General features: G+C 41.9%; 3 protein-coding genes across 6 annotated transcripts; all 3 read right to left on the bottom strand.

Annotated features, from left to right (window-relative positions):
- Positions 1-868: 868 nt before the first annotated feature.
- Positions 869-2799, bottom strand: LOC144059723 (uncharacterized). The gene is made up of 2 exons (XM_077578999.1): positions 2609-2799; positions 869-2389 (listed from the first exon to the last, which is right to left on the bottom strand). Exon 2 carries the CDS (start codon positions 2384-2386, stop codon positions 1709-1711), a length of 678 nt encoding a protein of 225 aa, XP_077435125.1. The 5' UTR covers positions 2387-2389; positions 2609-2799; the 3' UTR covers positions 869-1708.
- A 456-nt stretch (positions 2800-3255) lies between these two features.
- atp5po (ATP synthase peripheral stalk subunit OSCP) lies at positions 3256-5555 on the bottom strand. Its single transcript, XM_077577892.1, has 7 exons — positions 5464-5555; positions 5140-5190; positions 4938-5048; positions 4713-4842; positions 4442-4554; positions 4246-4332; positions 3256-3524 (listed from the first exon to the last, which is right to left on the bottom strand). The coding sequence occupies exons 1-7, from the start codon at positions 5530-5532 to the stop codon at positions 3414-3416; spliced, it is 672 nt and encodes a 223-aa protein (XP_077434018.1). The 5' UTR covers positions 5533-5555; the 3' UTR covers positions 3256-3413.
- Positions 5556-6082: 527 nt separating this feature from the next.
- Positions 6083-19669, bottom strand: LOC144059698 (UDP-N-acetylglucosamine--peptide N-acetylglucosaminyltransferase 110 kDa subunit). Of its 4 annotated transcripts, none has more exons than XM_077578964.1 (22): positions 19299-19669; positions 18285-18465; positions 17743-17986; positions 17588-17656; positions 14330-14446; positions 14164-14243; positions 13826-14021; positions 13597-13737; positions 13420-13520; positions 12261-12414; positions 12071-12172; positions 11756-11953; positions 11402-11560; positions 10689-10778; positions 10443-10568; positions 10176-10346; positions 9970-10086; positions 9608-9778; positions 9226-9378; positions 8877-9129; positions 7118-7241; positions 6083-7035 (listed from the first exon to the last, which is right to left on the bottom strand). In XM_077578964.1, exons 1-22 carry the CDS (start codon positions 19333-19335, stop codon positions 6855-6857), a joined length of 3165 nt encoding a protein of 1054 aa, XP_077435090.1. In that variant the 5' UTR covers positions 19336-19669; the 3' UTR covers positions 6083-6854. The 4 variants fall into 4 exon arrangements, with proteins under 4 accessions (XP_077435090.1, XP_077435091.1, XP_077435092.1 ...); XM_077578965.1 differs by having other exon boundaries at positions 11774-11953; XM_077578966.1 differs by having other exon boundaries at positions 18285-18435.
- Between the last annotated feature and the right edge of the window lie 1436 nt (positions 19670-21105).

Below are 21105 nucleotides of genomic sequence, written 5' to 3'. Positions count from 1 at the left end.
ACAAGCCCCGGGAAGCGAGCGAGTGTGTTGGTGAAGCTGCAGCCAATCGGCACCGCCACCCAACCCCAACCCACCCCCCAGTGAGTCAAGTCAGTCAGCTCGCATTCGCAGGCCGTGACACCCAAACCTCCCCGAGCGCGCGCACGCGCAATCATGTGAACTATTATGGCACGAAACCGACATATGAGTCATTAAACGAATTTATGAATGACCATTTAACCCCACGCGAGTTCCTAAAAGATGAGGGGGCCGTGCGCGTGGTTTACACCCCAGTACTGTACGACAAACAGCGGCCGCCATGTTGCTTTCTCAGACCGACGGGAAGAGGAGCGAGGCCGCTTGGGAACAAATGCGACGACAACAAAAACGACACGAAATACTCACAAATTACCAACTTTGACTTGGATAAAGCTGTTTGTCTTCCATTTTGTCTTTACGTACGCGAAAAGGGCAGTGGGCGCCGCTTCTAACTTTGCAGTGCCAAAAGACTGCGGGCCACAAGATCAGACAAAAACAGTCCGGCTGTACACAGCACATTTACTTACCTCGGATTAGATTTGAGATTTTAACCCCAAATCGGCATATTTTAGTCACGTTTCAGTGGAAGAATCATCTGGAAACACAAAGTACTTGTTCACTCTCTTCTCTTGCAGCACCGTTTAAACCCGTAATGTCACTCTTTATTAAATCTAAGCTCATCTCAAGATAACCACGTCGTGTTAGCTATTACAAATTATTATGAATCTATCGTTAATTAATTAAACCGCTTGTTTAGTAATGTGCAATTTTACAGGTTAATTGTTTTATTTTGAGACGGGGGCCCTCTGGTGTAGACAGCCGGAATCACACCTTCGATTTGACAATAAGGCATGAGCAAAACAATTGTGTTTATTTGTTGTTTTTTCCAACAAAGTGCGACAACATGCTGTGGATCGGTAAGTAATATGGTTACAAGACATAGTGAAAAGTATGTGAGGGGGTGTTTAACACCTTCAGTCAGACAAACATGGTAACAATGGCATTCCCAACAACAACGACGACGACGTATTAAACCAAGTAGGCTCTTAGTGATTCCCAACCTGTGTATCATTAGAAATAATCTAATTTCATTTGATTTGGTCCACAAAAATATGCATGATGTCTCTTCAACCATCTATACCAGTGACATATAGTGACAGACAGAACAATTTAATGTTTTTAGAACTAGATGGCAGAAAAAGGTACATAATCATCTATAAACCCCCTTTGGTGCTATTTTTGTTTTTCTGAGTTTTGCTTGTGTAAAATATGAGCCTTGGCTCAATAAAGGTTGGGAACACTTGTTTATGATATTGTGTATGCACCATAAACAACACTATTAACACTTGAGCCAGCTGTACAAAAAAAAAAATCGGTATTTACAAGAAAACAAACATGAACATTTCAAAAAGTGGATAAACATTTACGTAAGCTCGGATGGCGGTGACGTGATTGGCTGTTTTGTCACAAAATACTTATTTAGAAAATTGTACAAGATACTGGTCCTATATCTTCAAGGTGGGATCACATTACGACAAAAAAAACACTTTTTACCACCAAAATGATAACATGCATGCTTCCCTGCCAAGTGCATTTTGATCAAAGGGAATTTGTTGATGTAGATGATGAGACTGTACATTGAAAAAGTCAGGAAATTGGGCACAAGTGTCTTTTTTTCTGCGCTCCAATGTTATGAACTGGTTTCATCCGGTTTAACGAGAGGCTCGCACAAGTTTCTCTTCTCCATCATGGCATAGGCAAGCAGCGGAAGATCACAGCCAGTGAAGTCTAGTTTCGTCGGAGTAAAGTCGAGTTTCTTGGGAGCGTCGCATACACCGCCACTTTGCTGCTCCTTGAGCCTCGCCGGGCTCTTGACGCTACCTGGGGGCCTGCCGGGGCTCACCTTGTAGCCGGCTGCTTTGGTGGTGCCGAGGGGCCTCCCCGGACTGGTTTTAAAACCAGCAGCTCTTGTGGTCCCGGGTGGACGTCCAGTACTTGTGCGGTAACCCGCTAACTTAGTCGTCCCCAATGGTCTGCCTCTTCTCCCGGACTTCACTTTACCTGTATTTTTTTTGGTGCCATCAGGCACCGCAACCTCCCCGTTATTAACTGTTAGCGGCGGAAGCTGAAAGGCATTCTGGGTCTCCTGCGTCGGACCCGCCATTACTTTGTGCATGTTCTGTGGCAATGGGGCAAGGCCTGCGAAGGACAGGTGCAAGCCAGAGTTTGTGGGGGAGCAGGGGTAGAACTTGTTAGATTGGAGGCTGCATAGATCAAAACGGCTTGTCGGATGGCAGCCCTCTGCAGGCCCACTCATACAGAAGTCACCGCTGCCGCTGGTGCTGCTACAGGTCACTTGATGCATCATTTTCTGTTGGGAAAGAAAGCGCAGGGGGGGGGGGGGGGGCATCAAAATAACACAGCAACTGATGTTATAACACTCAAGAATACAAGTTCCTGGCTTCAGATGGAATTTTAACGCTGCACACAACACGCTATTCTCGACTAGTCAATGAAGCGTAGCATGCACGAAACGTAGTTTTCCTCATAGAAACGTTAGCCTACATTGGGTGGGGGAAAAAAAACTCACCTCAGTCTTGGGATAACACGCGGCAAAATGTTAGTAACGTATTGTTAACAACGGTCATGTCTGCAAAGTACGCCCAAATAAAAGCGAGCAAAGGCTTCGGCTTTTTTTTTTTTAATCCTTCAGACAGTAGGCGAGATGAGACAGGAAGCCATTTTCGCTTGAAAAAAAAAAATCTATGTAGCAAGATGGAATAACAGCGCATGCGCACCTTTTATGATTTCGTACTTCCGGGAAGAACGGCACAACAGAATCAACTTTTAACAAATGAAAGCTGACGTTTTTGGAAACGCGTTGTCACATTTCATACCAAGCTCACCGTGCTCAAAATTAAACGAGACAAAGAAAATGTGGTTCAGTACAATACGATGCTGTGTTTTCTAAAAACTACAACGGGGACAAAGACAACCCCCCCCCCCCACACACACACAAAATTTTGTTCATACATAGACAATATCCATCAAATCGCGGCATAATAAAAATGAACATATAAAAAGCAAAAACAATAATTGATTCAATAAATTATAATAAATGAATACAATCACTGGTAAAAAAAAAAAAAATAATAATAATAAATGACTTGATCAAATAAAATGTCCCCAATCAGTCAGTGTTCTTGAATTGATTAAAAAAAAATACACACACAAGTATATTATTGAGAGGTTTTATTAACATCCAAATGAATTTAAGTACAGACACTGGATTTCTGGAGCAACCTCAATGCTAGACATGTAGCGATTTACATTTATCAGCATTTGTCCACTCGATGGTCATTTCTAAAACAGATACAAGATGAAGTCCACGGGACTTAGGATTCTCTCATGAGCTTGGTCAATTTCTGAATCTTTGTCTTTGTGGACATGTCCACGTACTTGTCCCCGATACTGACGATCATGCCGCCCAGGATTGAAGGATCGGACTGGAAAGAGGAGAGCATTATAAGTCACATACATTTTATTACTGCTACCGCAGAATCCTAGTGGTACAATTTTAGATAATACAGAGTCACAATAACTATATTAGTCCTGAAATGGGGAATTTAAAATAAGTGTTATAAAAGGCAGATAACATTCACATACATCCATTAATAAGTAACAAATACAGTGGGTGGAGCCCTCCCCCATCACATATCCTTAGTTTGGCATTTGCAAATTCACAGATTTTTATTATTATTATAATTATTTAAAGGAAACTGTCCTCTGTCAGTCACAGATAAAAGCACCTATTTGTGATTTCCTGAAACAAAGCAAAAAAAAAAAAAGGTCATAAAAAAATAAATCTTGACAAAATACTGTCTAAAGTATGTATGATATTTATTGGATTGTGTAAACCCAGTCGGGCTGTGAGGTCTGCAGACTCGGGTCAATTATTGGAGCCCAGGTTTCAAGGCACACAAGGTGAAGCAGGTTTTAGCCGTTATGCTGCACACAAATGGAATAAGTTGCCAGGGCAACATTAGTGATGTCAGCCCCAAATATAAATGTTTTTTTTACGGAAGTTTTGCCGACACACTCAATCAATTTGCACAGCTTCAGTCATTCTTCATCAAGATAGTCATCAAAATTGTTGACATATACACGTAGGTCCTGTACACTGTACTACAGACAAGATGGTAGGAGGGTTAGGGTTAAAAATTGTACCTTGATTTCCAGCTTGATAGTTTCGCCCTTCTGAACAAATCCGTTAAGTGTGACTTTCAGTTCAGCAAGATTAGCTGCATCCAATGGCTGAAATGAATATATATTGATTGAGTGTATGCATGTATAGCCAAAATACTCATAGCTAATAATAATAATAATAACGAACAGGATAGGCAGGCGTTTTTGTGCAACCTACCTGAGCAGTGGTTACTGAGCAGATCACCTCTCCACGGTGCGCGCTCATCATCTTGCCGAAAGCAGTGATGACGTCGCCAGTTAGGGTCAGGCGGCCATTGTCAGACAGAACAGCTGCAGAAACCAAAATTAAATCAACACAAAGTTCATCTTTAGCCAAAGCTAGGCAAGACAAGCTTGCTACATTATGTAAACATACGCTGATGTAGCATTTCTCATCATTAGTAGAATATTTATGATATTTAAAAATAAAGCTTCAAGTGACAACTCACTGATGAGGTTCACTGTGATAGGGGAGACTTTTGCCTTTGCAAGGGCATCGTGGAAGGTCTTCTGCTTGAGGCTGCGCTTCACGTGAGGGTTCATGACAATACTAGAAAGTTTGGGGTCCTTGATGATGGCCTGTGTAGAAGAAAAAAAAGTAGCATTTGAGAAGATTAAATCAACTCTGCGTTTTTTTTCAAATCTGCTTGGGTTTACAAACCCTCTTTACTTACATTCACTTTACCCAGCTCCTGCTCCACTTGGTCCAGTTTTTTCTGCTTACTGGCAGCTGAGAACAGAGCAGTGGCATATCGACCTTCCACGCCATAAACCTGGATTGGTGGCTTGAGGGAAATTCAACATGACATTAAAACACATTTGCAGTCTTATAGAAATGTACGGTCGGGCGACGCTTCATGTTGCATCAATATTTACCCTGATCAGTTTGGCTGCAGGCCTAATGGCTGATGTGCTAAACTGGCGGGCCTGCACAAAGTGAAGTAGGAAAATTCTAACATTAAACATATCAAGATCGTGAGCATATATCAACACATGCAGTGTCCCTTGTAGCTAATGGGTAGGCTAGCACTTTAGCAGTCATTCAAGTGCAAAACCGCGTGTAATTATTCGTGACATTCAAACATCCACAGCGGGTCTCCAATATGGTTATAGTGCGTTAAAATTACTTTCAAACACAGGAATATCGCGTTTGAACTATTGTAAAATTAAACAAATGTGTAAAATCATTGAACGTCTTACCTGCTGTCCTAGCATGAGTGCTGCCATTTTCTCCTCCAGCTGTCCAGACTGGAAGCAAAGACTGCGCATGTGCAATGGAAAGAAGACATGTCGTATCCATGGGATTTGTAGTCCTTCAACACGAGAGTGGCTACTTGGGTTATATATTTCAGTCGTAATAGATCTTGAGCTAATGCTGAATCTCTCAATAGAGTCTATATTTTAAACTTCAAATTTGAGTGTTTATTGAAATTCTTGCCCCACAAGCTGTTCAGTTAAACACTCAGGCCAGGACTATTAATACCATCCCAATTTTTTTGCTGCATTTTATCGTAGCTCAGTTTTTGTTAGGTGGGAGTTTCTTGACCTCTTTCTACCAAGGAAATGTGACAGGTGGTCAACATTAAAATATATTTAGCAGATATGACGGCTTAGTTATTTTTTATTATTATTAGCTACTTCTATGTAATAAAGGTGGGGATGAAACTGCATTACAATTTATATAATTAAATTCGTTCCAATTTTCCTTTTTCGCCCCTCCCTCGAAGTTGCTTCATGTTTATTCTTCCATCCCTTCTTAGGTATAATATACTGCTCAGTTTATCTACTATAGTCACGCAAAGAAAGGTTTCAAGAGCCATTTCTGTTTCAAATTGCCATCTTTATTTCCCCCCTATTCAGAGCAAAGCATAACAGAGCAATAAACAAACTCAAGACTTTACAAAAACAAAACTGCTAAGAAAATACTTACCTAGGCTGTTCCTTCGGTGTGATTTAAAACAAGATCAATCCGCTCTTTCAGCTATACTGCAATTTTGAACTTCATCCAAATGGCCATTGATGTTAGTAAGCAGTGTAACAACATCAAAATGAAACTAGATTTCAGATTTGGTGAGGAGAGGATGTCATATTACCCCACAGGAACTGGAGATAATCTGCAATCTAAAATGAAACACTTAAAGCTGAAAAGAATTTCCATGGTGCGACATTCTCATACAAAAAAAAACAAAAAAAACATCATGGCTCCTTTCATAAATAGAACAACTATAAGGGTCGGATATTTGTGCCACAAACTTCACTTAGTCCTGTACATCCACACACACGCGCCAACAGAAGAGTACTTCTACTGATCCGAGTAGTTAAGTGTTCAGTGGTCACTCAATAGTCTCATGCTTTCCTTTTCTGTAGTCTCGGACAAAATCACATGATACAAAACGTGAATGAGACGAGGGAGGGGATAAACGTGTCTGTGTTCACGACACTTTGCCCCCCCTCCCCGGCTTTGAAGTGTGTGTGCGGCACAAACATTCACAGCAGAGGGCTGCGAGTAAACCATTCAAACTAGACTGCTTAAAGATGGCGGGGCGGAAACACTGTGGTATTTTGTGAGAAGTTGTGGGAGGGCTTCCAGTTCAAGCGCTGTCGCCGGTTTCTACTGTGTGCACTTGAAACATGTGTTCCGGCTTGTTGCCCTTGCTGTGGTGCTCCCACATCTTCAGGTAGAGCCTCTCCAGGTCCATCGTGTACTGCTTGGTGTTGAAGAGAGGACTGCAGATGCGCTGCTTCCAAACACGTGCCCTGATCATCTTCAGGCTGGCGACAGGGAAACGAAAAGGGATCAATCAGCCACAAGTTTGACATTAAAAAGTGAATCAATCAATAAATGTCTTCCTACAATTCCATGTCAGAGCCCAGTTTGACTGCAATGTCCTCGTAGTCCTGTCGACTATGGGCGATGAGTTCCGGACAGCCAAGGCAGCTGAGTTGTGAAGCAGCCACTCGCGAGGCAAGCGTTTCACCTTCACAAGGATGTGATTGGTAACAATTAGTCAATTGAAATTGTTTATACACTCTTAAAAGGGAAGTCAACCCCCCAATTGTTTTTGACAATATGTTCTATGCAGCTTCACTAGTCTAAATATGTTATTCTGGTTAAAATTGTGTTAGTGGAATATGAGTTAAGCAGCAAAATGCAGCCGTTTTTATCCATTTCAGGGGGCGGCCATTTTGCCACTTGCCGTCGACTGAAGATGACATCAATGTTGCTCAGGTAATAACCAATCACAGCGCAGCTTCAGAAATTAAAGTGTGCTCTGAGTGGTTTTTGCTTCATAACTCATATTCCAAAAATATACTCATTCAATCCCAAAAATGTATAAATAACTTTTTAATACTTTGTCCTTTACTCCCAAAAACATTTATACATTTTATGTTTTTTATGCTAGAGCATACGGAAGGCTTTGATGCTGCTTCTGAACTGAAGAGATCGCTTAAGGCAACACTAAGAAACTTTCAGTTTACGTTGATTATGGTGACGCCATATGGACAAAAGCGGTAATTTTATGCCTGACGGATGAGGCCAAGTGCATTGCGTTGTTTTGTTTTTTTAACCCACTCCAGCGAGTGAAATCCGGGCCAATATTGGTCCTTGACAGACCTTTCATCCGAGGTAGCTTTTGACTTTTGCCATAAAGCAGTCAGCACATTTGTAGTTTTTTGTGTGGCAGTGTTCTTACCATCCTCCTCAAAGTTGCTTCGTGCCAGTAGAAATGATACCGAGTAGACCTCCTCAGGCCATGGCAAAGGCACCATTCAAATAGTTTTAAGTTGAAGCTTCTTCAGAAAAGTTATGAAAATATTTTATTAACTCTTTGACTGCCAAAAACGTTAAATAACGTTTAGTAAAAGCCTATGGAGGAGTGCCAAAGACGTTAAAAGACGTTTTTTTTTTTTCAAAACAGAGGTGAAACTAACCATTTTCTATTGTTGATTACTGAAAAACGGAATAAGGTAGAAACAAACTTTTTTTTTCTGATGACGGATGAGAGTCCAATCTTTCATTTGGTAGTATGTGTGTTTCCATAGTCCAAACACATAATTTTCTGTGGACCTTGAAAGATCAGTCAAAAATGCTTAAATCGGCTGGCACCCACGGCATCCCTTTTCTGAAAACGTCTAGCAGTCAAAGAGTTAAGGTTGAAATGTTCCTTAGTACTACTTTTAAAGCAATGGTAGTGATTACAATAAACGGCCATCAGGTGGCAGCAAAGTGTAAGATCAGCCAGGGCCATGTTGCAACAAGCTCGTTTTCCACAGATTTGTGAAATTAGATGAAACTTGGCTAAATTTTAATGCTAATCCTTGCAAAACGGAAACAGATACAATATACTTTTTTCCTGATGAAAGAAGAAACTCTAATCGTTCTTTGGGTACGTTCCATGTTTTTAAAGCAAAAAGGTCTTGCTAAATCAGTCAAAATCCAGTAAAACAGCCGGGAGCAAAGGGGGTTGCTTCAGTGAAAATGGCTGGGAGTGAATGAGTTAATCAGAATGTCATATTTAGACTAGTGAGGTCACATATAGAAATGTTTACAGTTGGCTTCCACTTTTTTAAGAAATAGTGTGTGTTTTGCTCTGAAATAACCCAAACCTCACCTGGCATCGTGACCATGGGTGTTCCAGCCCACAGAACATCCATGCCTGTGGTGTGACCGTTGCACAGGGGCGTGTCTAAGCACACGTCAGCCAGCTGGCCCCTCCTAACATGTTCTTCTTTGGGGGCCACCGGCGAGAAGATGATGCGAGAAGCGGGCAGGCCCATGTTCAGAGCGTACTGCTGGATGTTGGGCTCACCCACAGCGGGGAACCGAAGCAGCCACAAGACACTGTTCTGTACACGTTTGAGGATCTGGAGCAAAGAGGAGTTGCAAAACACAAGCTTAAAAGAAATCTTTTCCCTTCACTTGGTATTAATGTTATAGTGTAGAGGGAGCTCTAGACTTACATTGGCCCACATTTGAAGGGTTGGGGGGTCAATTTTGTAGAGCTGGTTAAAATTGCAGTAAACGATGGAGTCCTCTGGAAGACCATACTGGGAGCGGGTTGTCACAACAATTGTGCGCGGCACCTCCTCCCCCGTGGCAGCTTTATTGTTGATCTGAAAAGGGGGTGAAAATAATTTCTAAGAACACACAGAGAAAGTAACAGTTTGGGAACATACACTCACATTTTTTTTTTTTTAAAGAAAAACTGAAATAGGAATGTCTCCGAATGTAGTTTCGAATAATCAAACAAACTCAACACACTTCTAATTGGGTGCAGGGCTTCCGCTTGAATGTCCATTTGGACTGGTTGGATAGAAATAACTATCTTATTCTAATGTATACCTGAGTGGTGGCAAGGCCATTGCTGACGGTGAAGCTGTTGATGGTGACCTGTATTTGGCCTTGGTTGATCATATTGATGATGGCTTCAGCAGCCGTGTTCATGGGGATCACCGGCATGGACAACGCTCCATTTGTGTCTGCAGCAGGTTCCTGATTGTTGTCACATTTCATCTGGCCAACACAAAAGTTTGAGTTGCAAGGGCTACAAATCTTGTCCAAATTATATATATAAAAAAAAAAGAAGTCATTCTTATTCAGATGTCAGGAATAATTGTCACGACTGGACTAGTGCTCCACTTCCATCAGTGTTGTTTAAAAACTACTCTCATCACTTTTCTTCCACCTTCAAAAATGGAATCTACCTTGATCACTTTGACATCCGGCAGACTGTCCAAGAAGGCCTTCAGATCAATACCATTGAGAACGATGCGATTGTCAAAGATGTGGCCATTTGATTTGAAATCAATCACTGCCTTTTTCTGTGGGTACAAAATCTTGGGTTAAAAAGAGCATTAAGCCAAAATCTAAAAAAAAAAAAATAATGACAGCGCATGGAGGCAGAACAAACCTTGAGATGAGGAAACATGTTGGCATGATCGCCAATGAAAAAGGTATGTGGCATGTAGGCAACCTTCTCAGAATATTGCTCGACTACTTCCCCAGGCGATGTCTCCTTGTCGGTGATGATGTAGTCCATGAAGGGAGCGCCGCTGGTTCCAGGGTAACCTAGCCACATAGACTAATGCGGGCGAGAAAACCAAATGACTTTTATAAAAAAAAGATTTAAAAAATAAACAAGCCAAACGGGCTTCATTCTTTCAGACGTTGACCTTACCTGAATCGGTGCAGGGCGAAGGGCAAACAGCTCATTTCTGGCCCCTTTGGTGTAACCATTCATGTTGACCAGAATGTGGACCCCATCCTGGTGAATGCGATCAGCTGCCTTGCCGTTACAAGGAATCTACAAGTAGAAATAACAGTGTCAGTACAAATCCTTAAAGAGAACGTTTTCTTTATTTTAACATCAATTCAACACGGCTATTTGTAGCCATGACCATCATTAGGAAAAAGAGTAAGTTACCTGTGAAAGGTCTGTGAAATTATGAGCCTCTGCAATCACTTTCACTCTGAAGTTCGTACTGTCGTCAGGGCTCAGTGCGTAGCAAAACACCTTGGGGAGTGAAAGGGAAAATAAACATAATTAACTCATTTGCTCCCAAAAAGCTATAAATATGTTTAGTGTCCCAAGACATATTTATGCGTTTGTTGGTTTTTATAGGCTAGAGCATACAGAAGGCTTTGATGCAGTCTCTGAACTGAAGAGTATGGGTGAAGAAATGGTAGTAATTACAAAAACGCCCAGCAGGTGGCAGCAGAGTATAAGAGATCAACCAGGGCCATGTTGCAAACAAGCTGGTTTCCCCACAGTTCTAAACGGATTTGTGAATAACGATGAAACCTGGCTATATTCTAATGCTAATTGCTGCAAAACGGAAACAGATAGAAATATACTTTTATTTTCTGATAAAAGAAGAGACTCTAAACTTTCTTTTGGTTGGTCCATGTTTTTATAGCAATAGAACAGAATATTCTGTGGGCCTTGCAAAATCAGTCAAAAAACAGTCAAACAGCCGGGAGCGAAAGGGGTTGCTTCAGTGAAATTGTTTGGGAGTGAATGAGTTAAGATAAATTATCATCAAATTATGATGATATAATTTATCAAAAATATAATGACATCATAACATTCGCAGCTTCATTTCATAACTGATCAAGTTAGCGTTTACAGTCACTCACTTCAAATTTCTCAGAATTGTGCATCCCAGGAATGGACTGCATCAAGTGGGAAGTCGGGTGGTTGCCAAAGTCTGAGCTGACGTAACCGACACGCAGACGTCCACCACTGGCCGTCAGATCCTTTGGGTGCTCATAGGCAGGTTTGTGCAACGCGTTGACCTGTTCAATAAGCAAACGTGTAGAAACGGCAGTCAGAGGAGGTCATTTTAGAAGCTACATTAGAAAGTTGCATAGTGGCTACATAAATCTAAAAACAATGTTGATCTAGTGTAAACCTCAATATCTGCAACCCAGTGGCACCAGTCACTTCCACCAAGACCCACCAATCCCATCAACAAGTCAAATGTTACTTGCTTTGAAGAGACTGTGTACCTTGTCCAGGCAAAGGTTCCCATGGCGCTCGGCAATGGCCTTGCGAAAGCCGTGAGACAGTGGGTACAACATACTGTGGTGGGGGTGCACCGATGGTAAGCGGTTCTTGTCCAGCTGGTCAGCGACAATGCTCACTAGTTTTTTCATCCGCTCATCGTAATCTGTCCAATCGCACACAATCTAAAAACATAGGCAGAAATACCCCAAGTTAAAATACTGTCACAAAGCATAGTAAAACAATCCCCGATGAGTGATTATGTAAATGTTAAGGATACAATATAAACAAACGCCACCAACCTGCAAGCAATGTGCCAGGTTACAGTAAGCGTCAGGGAAATCCGGCTTGAGTTTCAAGGCGGTGCGGTATGATGCAATGGCCTCTGGGATGTTTCCAGAATCCTAACAAACAAACGCCACCAAAAAAGTTGAATATATTATTATAATACTCAAGGTGCTACAGTCAAAATGAAGGTCTAATAACGCATACTTTGTGAATTGAAGCCAAATTGCTGTGAGCGTCGGCGAAAGCAGGATTGATCTGGATGGCACGGGTGTAGCACTGGAGTGCTCCCTGCACATCTTGCATTTCCTTCAGCGTGTTGCCCATGTTTGAGTAGGCGTCCGCAAATGTGGGGCTAATCCTGCAAATCACACACAAAGCGTTAGCACCGTCTGTGAACGGCATAATTACTGTACATAAGTACAGTTCAGGTGTGACCGGGTATCATGTTCTCCCGCACCAGATTAGGTCAAAACTGTATATAATAGAGGTAAATTATCATTAAAAACATACTTTCATTATCACATACAACCAGGGATGTGATTTGACCAAAGTGAAATTATCTGAAAATTTAGCCGGGGGTCTGGGGCCCAGCTAGGTCCAGGGCAGTGCCCCTGGTGGGGGGACAAGGGGGGCGAGGCCCCCCGGAGCTCATGGGTTTTCCGTGTTTTTAAGTACTTTCAATCACATGACAAAGAAATAGACAAAACAACAGCATAAATTTTCAATGTATATTGAACTATCCCATATAAAAGGGCAGTTTTAGTCAACTCAAAATCAGTCACATTCAAAAACATTGGACTGCCTTTGCTTTTAAAAACTATCACTGAGAATATCATCATATCTAACTAATGTTATTACTAAATTAACACATAAATAATGTTGAAGAGTTCAAATTTCATGAACAAATAATTGTATCATGACCAAATGAAAAGTAACTCATATTAAGAGCATACCACAAATGTCTTTGTTATAGCAGAAGATGTTATCTGTCGGAGTCATGTGCATACACAATGAACTACTAAAAAAAAAAAAAAAAAAAAAAAACGGATTTTTTTTTTGGGGGGGGGGGATAAAAAAAAGCGGAATTCCGCGAATTAGCGGAAAAATCACATCCCTGTAGAGCATACCACAAATGTCTTTGTTATAGCAGAAGATGTTATCTGTCTGAGTCATGTGCATACACAATGAACTACAAAACCCCCCCCCAAAAAAAAAAAAATCGGATTTTTTTTTGGGGGGGGGGGGGGGTAATAAAAAAAGCGGAATTCCGCGAATTAGCGGAAAAATCACATCCCTGTACAACACATTCAGGTACAGCGTGACAATCAGTCATATTTTTGTATATTAGTACATGACTACAAACCTAATGGCTTCCTTGTAGTGCATGAGGGCCTCCTGGAGTTTCCCCTGCTGTTGCAGGACACTGGCCAGGTTGGAGTGAGCTGCAGCAAATTCTGGGAACACCTGGAAACATGTCGTTGGTTGTAGCCATAAAAATGTAGCCTGTTGAACTGACATTTTACAAATCATCAAGTCGTACCTCTAGCGCTTTCCTGTAAAGCTGAACTGCCTCCTCAATGTTGCCCTGTTCACGTTTGATATTAGCCAAGTTGTTGAGGGAGTCTGCATGCGTCGGGCACAAACGCAAAGCTGTGTTGTAGCACTCTTCCGCCTCAGACACCTGGGAAGATATTGGCAGAGTTTGTCAGTGACGGGACAGATCCTCCAAACTTTTGGTCAATTCGGTGCTCCTGAGTAAAATGACTTACATTGCCTTTCTCCTTCAGTGCATTTGCCAAATTGCAGTAGGCGTCTGGAAAGTGAGGCTGAAGCTCAATGGCTCGGCGGTATGTGTCGATAGCCAGGTCAATGAGGCCTTGCTCATAATAGACGCAAGCCAGGTTTCCGTGAACAACCGCATGGTTGGGACTTAGACTCAAGGCTCTCAAATATCCCGCCACAGCTCTGGAAACACAACACATCCTTAAGACTCACATTTAAACAAGGCTGAATTGTGCACAACTGTGTTGAGTGTCTTCAAACTAACGTGATTACTGAGGCTAGATAAAGAATACAAACAAAAATGTCAAAACTTGAGATGACTGACCTGTCAAAGATTCGAGCTTCCTTCAAAACGTTTCCTAAATTGATGTAGGCATCAAGGAAATTTGGGTCCAGTGTCACTGCCTTAAACATTGACACACAAGTACAGGTATAAATATTTATACATTTGGAACGATCAGATCCAGGTATTTGAAAATAAAGCAACATACCTTTTCAAAATGGTGTATGGCCAACCATATCTCCCCCTGGGCATTGAAAACACAGCCGAGGTTGCTCCAAGCCACTGCAAAGTTGGGCTGAGTCTCAATGGCTTTCAGGTAGCAAGCCTTGAGTTCCCAATGGAAAAAGCAACAGGAAAGGAAGAGGATAGAAAGAAAGGGGGGAGTAGTACAGAGAGGAGGAGGACAAGGGATTGTAAAATAAAATAAAATAAAGGTTGAGAATAAAAGCAAAAAAAACAAACAAAAAAAGGGCAGAGAAAGAAAAATTAGTGACTCATCTCCATCAAAACAAAAAGTGAGTCTACAGCACGGGCTCGCGTGCGCGTAGGTCTGCTGCGCTAAGCTGCATTGCTTTTTCCTACGCTGCGCAGATCCAACCGACACCCACACATCGGCCCTCATCGCGCAGTTATGGCCACCGTTTGAAAAGCTTGGTGGCAAAATTAACATCCATCTTACACCGCCCTTTCAAACCGCTCGTGATAAGCTACCACCCAAGTCCGTCTTGCCGCGACACCTTACAACCTGCGATGGTGAACCGATTGTGCAGGTGACGGTCCCTGAAATGCGGGCGCGACAAAATTCCGCCGGCGCGCGGGGTTCGCCATTTGCCACCACCACAATGCGCCGCGCTTGCGCAGCCTCGCTCCTGGCAGAGGCCTTCGCTTTGCCTGGTGCTACGGCAACAGACCGACGCCCCCTGGCAGAGAACCTGCCGCACCAGACTGGCACGCACAGCCACCATCTCTTTGGATAATTGCGACTGAGGAGCCGCGGTTATGACGCATCGTTTGAGAATCTTTTCAAAATCAGTAGGGACTGTTGAGGGCAAACTTGTACGTGACCAAACTTGAGAGATGTTGGGGCATTTTGGGGCGAGGCTGGTTTTAGGGGTAGAGAGGTCTGCAACCAAGAGGCAATAGGGATTGGGCAAGGGGTCGCATGCTGGCGCGCTGTGCCTTTTTAGTTGCCAGGAGGGCATCGCTGCGCAGCCCCTGCGCTACTGTAGACTCACGGCGCAGTATCGGCATCATCAGAGCGCTGCAATTCAATAAAGAAGGGGAAAATAAAACAAAACTGGAAAAATAATCAAGAGTTATGTAAGAGTTAGAGCGTCCTTACTTGTTTTTCACTATTACGGCTTCCAAGCTTCTTTATACTCATATAGAATTCAGAAATTAGTATAAGCATGTCTTAAAAATGCTTACTATCATTTCTTTTGCTACTTTTTTTCCATTTGCTCTTCAAGAGATGCCCACAGGAGAGGAGCTCAAGCGTGAAGTGAGTTTTTTTTTTTGTTTTTTGTTCTGTTTATTCTTTTGTTGGCTGTTACAAACCCGTTACCATATTTTTGGACTTTGTCAGAGTGGTGGCCGCGGCTGGCTGGAAGAAGAGAAGACTGAGGCTGCCCCTAGTGCTCCTTTCCGCCGGGCACCTACGCAGGAATAGTGTCACCCACCTGAAACCTTCTATACAACAATTTCAGTTGAGGAAAAACCAAAAGAGACAAAATCAGAAACAACATTGTTAGTAAATTTGATAAACAATGCATTTGTCTTTCAATATGGAAATGTAGCAGGTTCTTCCAAAACACAACCAACATAACAGACTATATTTAGTATCCATTCATGCAAAAGATGTTTAGTCTAAAAGAAAACCCAAAACATGTTCTGGGGTAGTGGTGGGGGGAAGAAAGGCTTTTGTGTGCTGGTCGGTTCAAGATCTATTATTTGTAAGAATTTAATTCAGTTGTTGCTACAGGAGGGCAGTTACTGGCTTGATCTTAAACATAATGAACTGATCCCATTGCTTTGGGGGAAATTACATATCTGAAGCAAGATGGAAAAAGGATGAATCATCGATTTTCTGCCTTTTAGCATTTTCAGGAAATATGCCTGCTCTCTTGAATCCTGGCCAATAGGGTAGGGAGAAAAGTCTGTGGTTTATTTGGATCTAGAAGCCTCCACAGCTCTGAAATGAAGAAGTCATCGCTGTTGCTGCGCACGCCTGTCCTTTTCGAACCGCATCTGACGCAGGTGGTGGAGTACATTTTGTGAGCTGTCTGCCGGACACCAATGGAAGGCACCGCTGAAGGGTACCTGCGTTTACACTTTTACAACTAAATGGTAGGCTATTTAATGGTGTTTCGATATGGCATAGTGGGACAAAGTTAACTGAAAACAAGACTGGGCGCATGAAAAGCACTCTTGAAGAGCTTCACAGCACTTTTGGGAGAAGGGTGAAAGGTCAGGAAGAGAGCTCTAGGCGCGTACATTCCACCAAACCTTAGCAAGCGCGCGGGGGGGTGGAGTGACAGAGCAGAGGAGCTTGACACTCCCTGATACTCCATCCCCACCCCTTGAAACCCCCCCATCTAGCATAAAATAAGAGGGCCTGTAACCACTGGGACAACTGCACACCTCCAGATTTGACCCGACCCAGGGAGCCCCCCCCATGTAATCGGAAAAGAATTGAAGTGGCAAATAGAAGCAGAAAAGAACTGAAGTGGCAAATACAAGCCGAAAAGTTCTCAGTGTGAATGGGAGGGGAGGAAACGAGTGTAACGCCCATTAACTGGAGATAATACTGGAGTACAGTGACGAGGTTACAAACCATCTCATCTTTAGCACTGCAAATATAAACTACTTTCTTATCAGTTCATATATTCTTCACAGACCGAGCCAGCATTTTCCCCCCACAGTCAACTATCAAATACATGGGGAAAAAAATTATTATGTCAAGTGTTTGACTTAAGAGAGCCTTTCTTCCTAAAGGAGGGGTAAGGGGAGGGTGACCTCTAGTCAAAGGTCAAGGTAAACAAAAGGGATTAGGACAAATGGTAATATATGGGGTTGAAGGGAAATAAGTCTTCAATACTGGGGAAAACTAAAAAAAATGTTGGCAAAATCTTTATTTTATGGAAAATGTGTTATCATAAAAAAATAACTAAAGTATATATTTTTTTAGGTTTACTCACATGGGCTTTAGGCAAGTTATGGCCCAAAAGTCCAAAGTTTTTTTAACAAGTACGCAACACGCACTTCTACAGTGAGAGGGGGGGGAAATTGTTTTCTGAAATATACTAGGAAAAATGTGGTAAACATGAGGGGCTCTAGTTGTTAAAAAAAAAAAAAAAGTCAGTGGAGTAAGGATGGCTTTAGTAGGAGGGGCAACACAAAAAAAAAACAACACACAGAAAAACAATCAAAACACCGCATTTCAAAACGCCAGACCAGGATGACATACCTTGGCCTCTTCCAAGCGCCCAAGCGCTTTAAGCAAGTTGCCCAAGTCACTGCGCACACAGTAAAGATCCTGCAAAACAGAAACAAATCACGTCAATATTTTTGCAAACAACTGTGGCGGCTTGATCCGAGTTGATGACGCGGCATTCGACTTACAGGGTTATACTGTAATGCAGACACGTAAGCCTGCACCGCTCCTTCCATGTCCCCTGCAGCGACCAGAGCGGCCGCCAAATTGATGTATCCGTCGATGAAGTCGGGCTTCAGTCGCAGAGCATGGCGGTAATGCTCGATGGCCTCCTGCAGCTGTCCCCGTTCCTTGTACACGTTCCCCAGGTTGGAGTACGCCTCGGCCAGCATTGGGTTCTGTTTGATGGCCAGCGTGCTGAAATGAGCTGACCTGTTGGGTCAGAAACGGTACAGATGGGTCAAAGTCGGCAAGTGAACAAATTCTTGTTTCCTGAATGGAAAAACAACACACAAAAAAACAGATGACGCATCCGGCAGTATATAACAACATCAACATGTAAGAATAATTTCATTAGGAAACCTGCAAAGAAAGATCTTAGCCACTGCCTCAACTGCTAGGAGACATTTAATTCTCGAGCAGGCAAAACCCAGAAAATGGTTCTTTGATGACAGAGGAAATCGTGACTGACAACCCTGTTACATCGGACCCTTGAAGTTGGCCAACACACCTGTCAAGCCTTCGGCACTGGAAGTGAATGGAGGACAGGAGCAGCAGCACGCCTGTGTTATCAGGCTCCTGGCGCCACAGCTGCATGCAGTGGCGCTCGGCTGCCTCAAAGTCCCCCGACTGGTATTCCCGATGTGCCAGCTCGGCCAACCCTTGGAAGGAAAGAATACGTTTTGTCGGTTCTGGAGCACCAACACAGCCCAAGGAGCGGAGGGGAGGGGGAAAACAAGACATTAGATGTGATGGATGGAAAATGGCAGACAAATGAAAAATAAATCAGAAATAATGGTAACATATTAAATAGTCAATAAAACGCAAGATATGGTTGTCCTTGAACGGTAAATTAACAATTAGTTCAATACAAATACGATTTAAAAAAATAACTTAAAACAACCTCTTAAATTGGCCATTCAATCAAGAGGGGCATTTTTTCCATGCATGAATAACGGCTTTAACAAAGCACTGAAAGAAGACAGCTTGATAATGATTTGACTTAAAATGTGCATGCTGCCTATAAAACATGTTGCCGCTTTAATTTGACATGATGACAAAAAACATGCATGGGGTGAAAACAAATAAGGGAGGGTGACAGCATAGCATCAATTTATATTCAGAGAGGCTTAGCAGTTAGCACCAATGCTAAATTATTGCTTTTTACACTAATCCTGCATATGACATTGAGGGAATAGAGGAGGAATTGAAACCCATTAAAACCTGCAGAAAGGGACATAAGAGACAAATAATTTCATGTGACAAACGAGTATTACACAATCAATCTAGTTTCTAACAATTACAGGGTTTTCTGTTTAAAACGCCATAGCATGACTAACAACTGAGGTAAGCAGCAGCCTAATATTACGTAATGGCCAACCCTCTACGACCAATCTGATACATGACGCAGACCAAAATCTTCACATTTTACACCATTCTCATTCACATCAACGTGTAAAATTATGAACAGTTTCTCTTTTCTTTACATTACTTGCGCCATTTTAGATTTCAAAACGAAACCAACCTGTGCTGTCGGCCACGTTCCCCACGGAGCTCGCCATCTCCTCGGTCTTCGACTCTTGCACGGTGGACGTCAATGTGTCAGCCGGCAGGTTTCCAATTTAAGAAGAAAAATGTGCGACCGTGCAGTCGTCTTTGTCGACCAACGAGCAGCAACGCACGTTGCCAGCCAAACGGCGTTACCTTTAATTTTTCTCACGCCACGCGCTGCTCAGTGAACGTTGTACTTAGCACCTGGTTGAAAATTTGCTAGCCAATTCGAACCGATACACGTTAAGTGTTCTGAGCGACATTAATGTGTTTTTAAAAGCTAAAGCTAGCTGTAGCTTCGTGACAATGCACTCATCGAGTAGAAAATGGCGAAGTGGGTGTAACCAAAATTTGGGCAGAAAGTAGTTCCGCATCTTGTCAATTCGATGCAAAAAGCGGGGAAAAAATACAATAATACTGTATTTGTGTAACATTTATTGATAACATGTAATATTCTTATTTTACTTATCAACTAATCACAAGTCTAACGTGCTTCTTACTAATAAAAATAATAAAAGACCGATAACGAACTATAGGCGTAACTATACATTGGCGCAGTAACGATGAGGACAGCCACAGTGCCTGTAAAATCGATGCGCAAGATGATCACGTGACAGTCTAAAATAAGATCTGTGCAGATACTCTCAGATGATAACTATTAATTGCATACCCACGATAAGGCATGTACAATTATTACTTTTCCATGTCAATCTAGACAAAGAATACATAGTTTTAAGTGTATTAATACAATAATACTATTATTATTATTATTATTTTTTTATCATATTGAGGATATATTGTATTCTTGTTAATTTACTTATCGTCTCTAACTACAACCGTCTAAGTTATATTATTAGAATTCACTAACAATTCTACAAAATTATGTACTACGTATTAGGAAACATTGTTTTGATTAGTATTTTCGAATAGAATTACTCTCTAAAGCAGTCATTCTCAACTGTTGTCACCCTGGGACCAACCTTTTGCTGTCACTAAATTGCAAAACAATAAAGACAATATATTTTCTATATATTTTAAACATACACAGTAACAGTCTGCTTTAAAGTATTATACAAATCATGTGAACCTGCAAAAGGACGTAGCAGGTGAACTGTTATATCATGTGTAAAATAAAATATGTACATGAGGTTTTTATTACCCAGGAATTATTTCAGTTATTATAAATGCATTTATTGCAAATACGAATAGGCCTATATGAAAATGTGTCACCTTTTCCACTGGTATTTCATTTGATATTGTATTGTTAATTTAAATGTTATTCTCCTCCTGTCACAGCGCACTATAGAGGTTATTACTGGTGTAGTGGGCTGGGAAAGACATTTAAATTCCAGTCTTGTAGATGTTGTGTGGTCGTTTGTCCGTGTTGTTCATCTTGAAACGAATGGAAAAAAAAAGATAAATAACTGCTTGTAAGCTCTATTACATTGAAATGAAGTACAGCATTGTGGCCAACAGGGGGCAACCTCTGCAAACTAATTGAAAGAAACAGTTCCGAGACCTTTGAATGCGTTGCAGAAATGTACTCCTCGTCTTACGACGAAGTTCCTTCCTCTACGACGAGTACGAATTCGTACTTAAGTCGGAAGTAAATACTCGTTTGAAAAACACCTCTAGATCTTAAATGTAAAACAGTAAGTATGGCGATAAGTGAGAGTGAGTCATAAACCAACCACCTCTCAAAAGACTTCATTGTGCACCTCTCATGACCTCTAAATTGTTGCAATTACAGTAAATATTTACACAACTCAAACTTTATGCCA

Source organism: Vanacampus margaritifer, chromosome 10 (assembly GCF_051991255.1).
Source record: "Vanacampus margaritifer isolate UIUO_Vmar chromosome 10, RoL_Vmar_1.0, whole genome shotgun sequence".
In the NCBI taxonomy this organism is placed as follows: Eukaryota; Metazoa; Chordata; class Actinopteri; order Syngnathiformes; family Syngnathidae; genus Vanacampus; species Vanacampus margaritifer.
Note: the sequence above shows the minus strand (reverse complement) of the source record. Positions and strands in the feature narration are given on the sequence as shown.

Coding starts and splice junctions, on each gene's coding strand:
- atp5po (XM_077577892.1), bottom strand. CDS start 5,532: ATGCGCAGTCTTTGCTTCCAGTCTGGACAGCTGGAGGAGAAAATGGCA. Junction 4,843..4,937: donor AGGAGCTGGGTAAAGTGAAT/GTAAGTAAAGAG, acceptor TCTTCTACACAG/GCCATCATCAAGGACCCCAA. Junction 3,525..4,245: donor CTATCAAGCTGGAAATCAAG/GTACAATTTTTA, acceptor TCCTCTTTCCAG/TCCGATCCTTCAATCCTGGG.
- LOC144059698 (XM_077578964.1), bottom strand. CDS start 19,335: ATGGCGAGCTCCGTGGGGAACGTGGCCGACAGCACAG. Junction 11,561..11,755: donor AGGTACACAGTCTCTTCAAA/GCAAGTAACATT, acceptor CTTATTGAACAG/GTCAACGCGTTGCACAAACC. Junction 9,130..9,225: donor CCCTTCAAATGTGGGCCAAT/GTAAGTCTAGAG, acceptor TCTTTGCTCCAG/ATCCTCAAACGTGTACAGAA.
- LOC144059723 (XM_077578999.1), bottom strand. CDS start 2,386: ATGATGCATCAAGTGACCTGTAGCAGCACCAGCGGCAGCGGTGACTTC.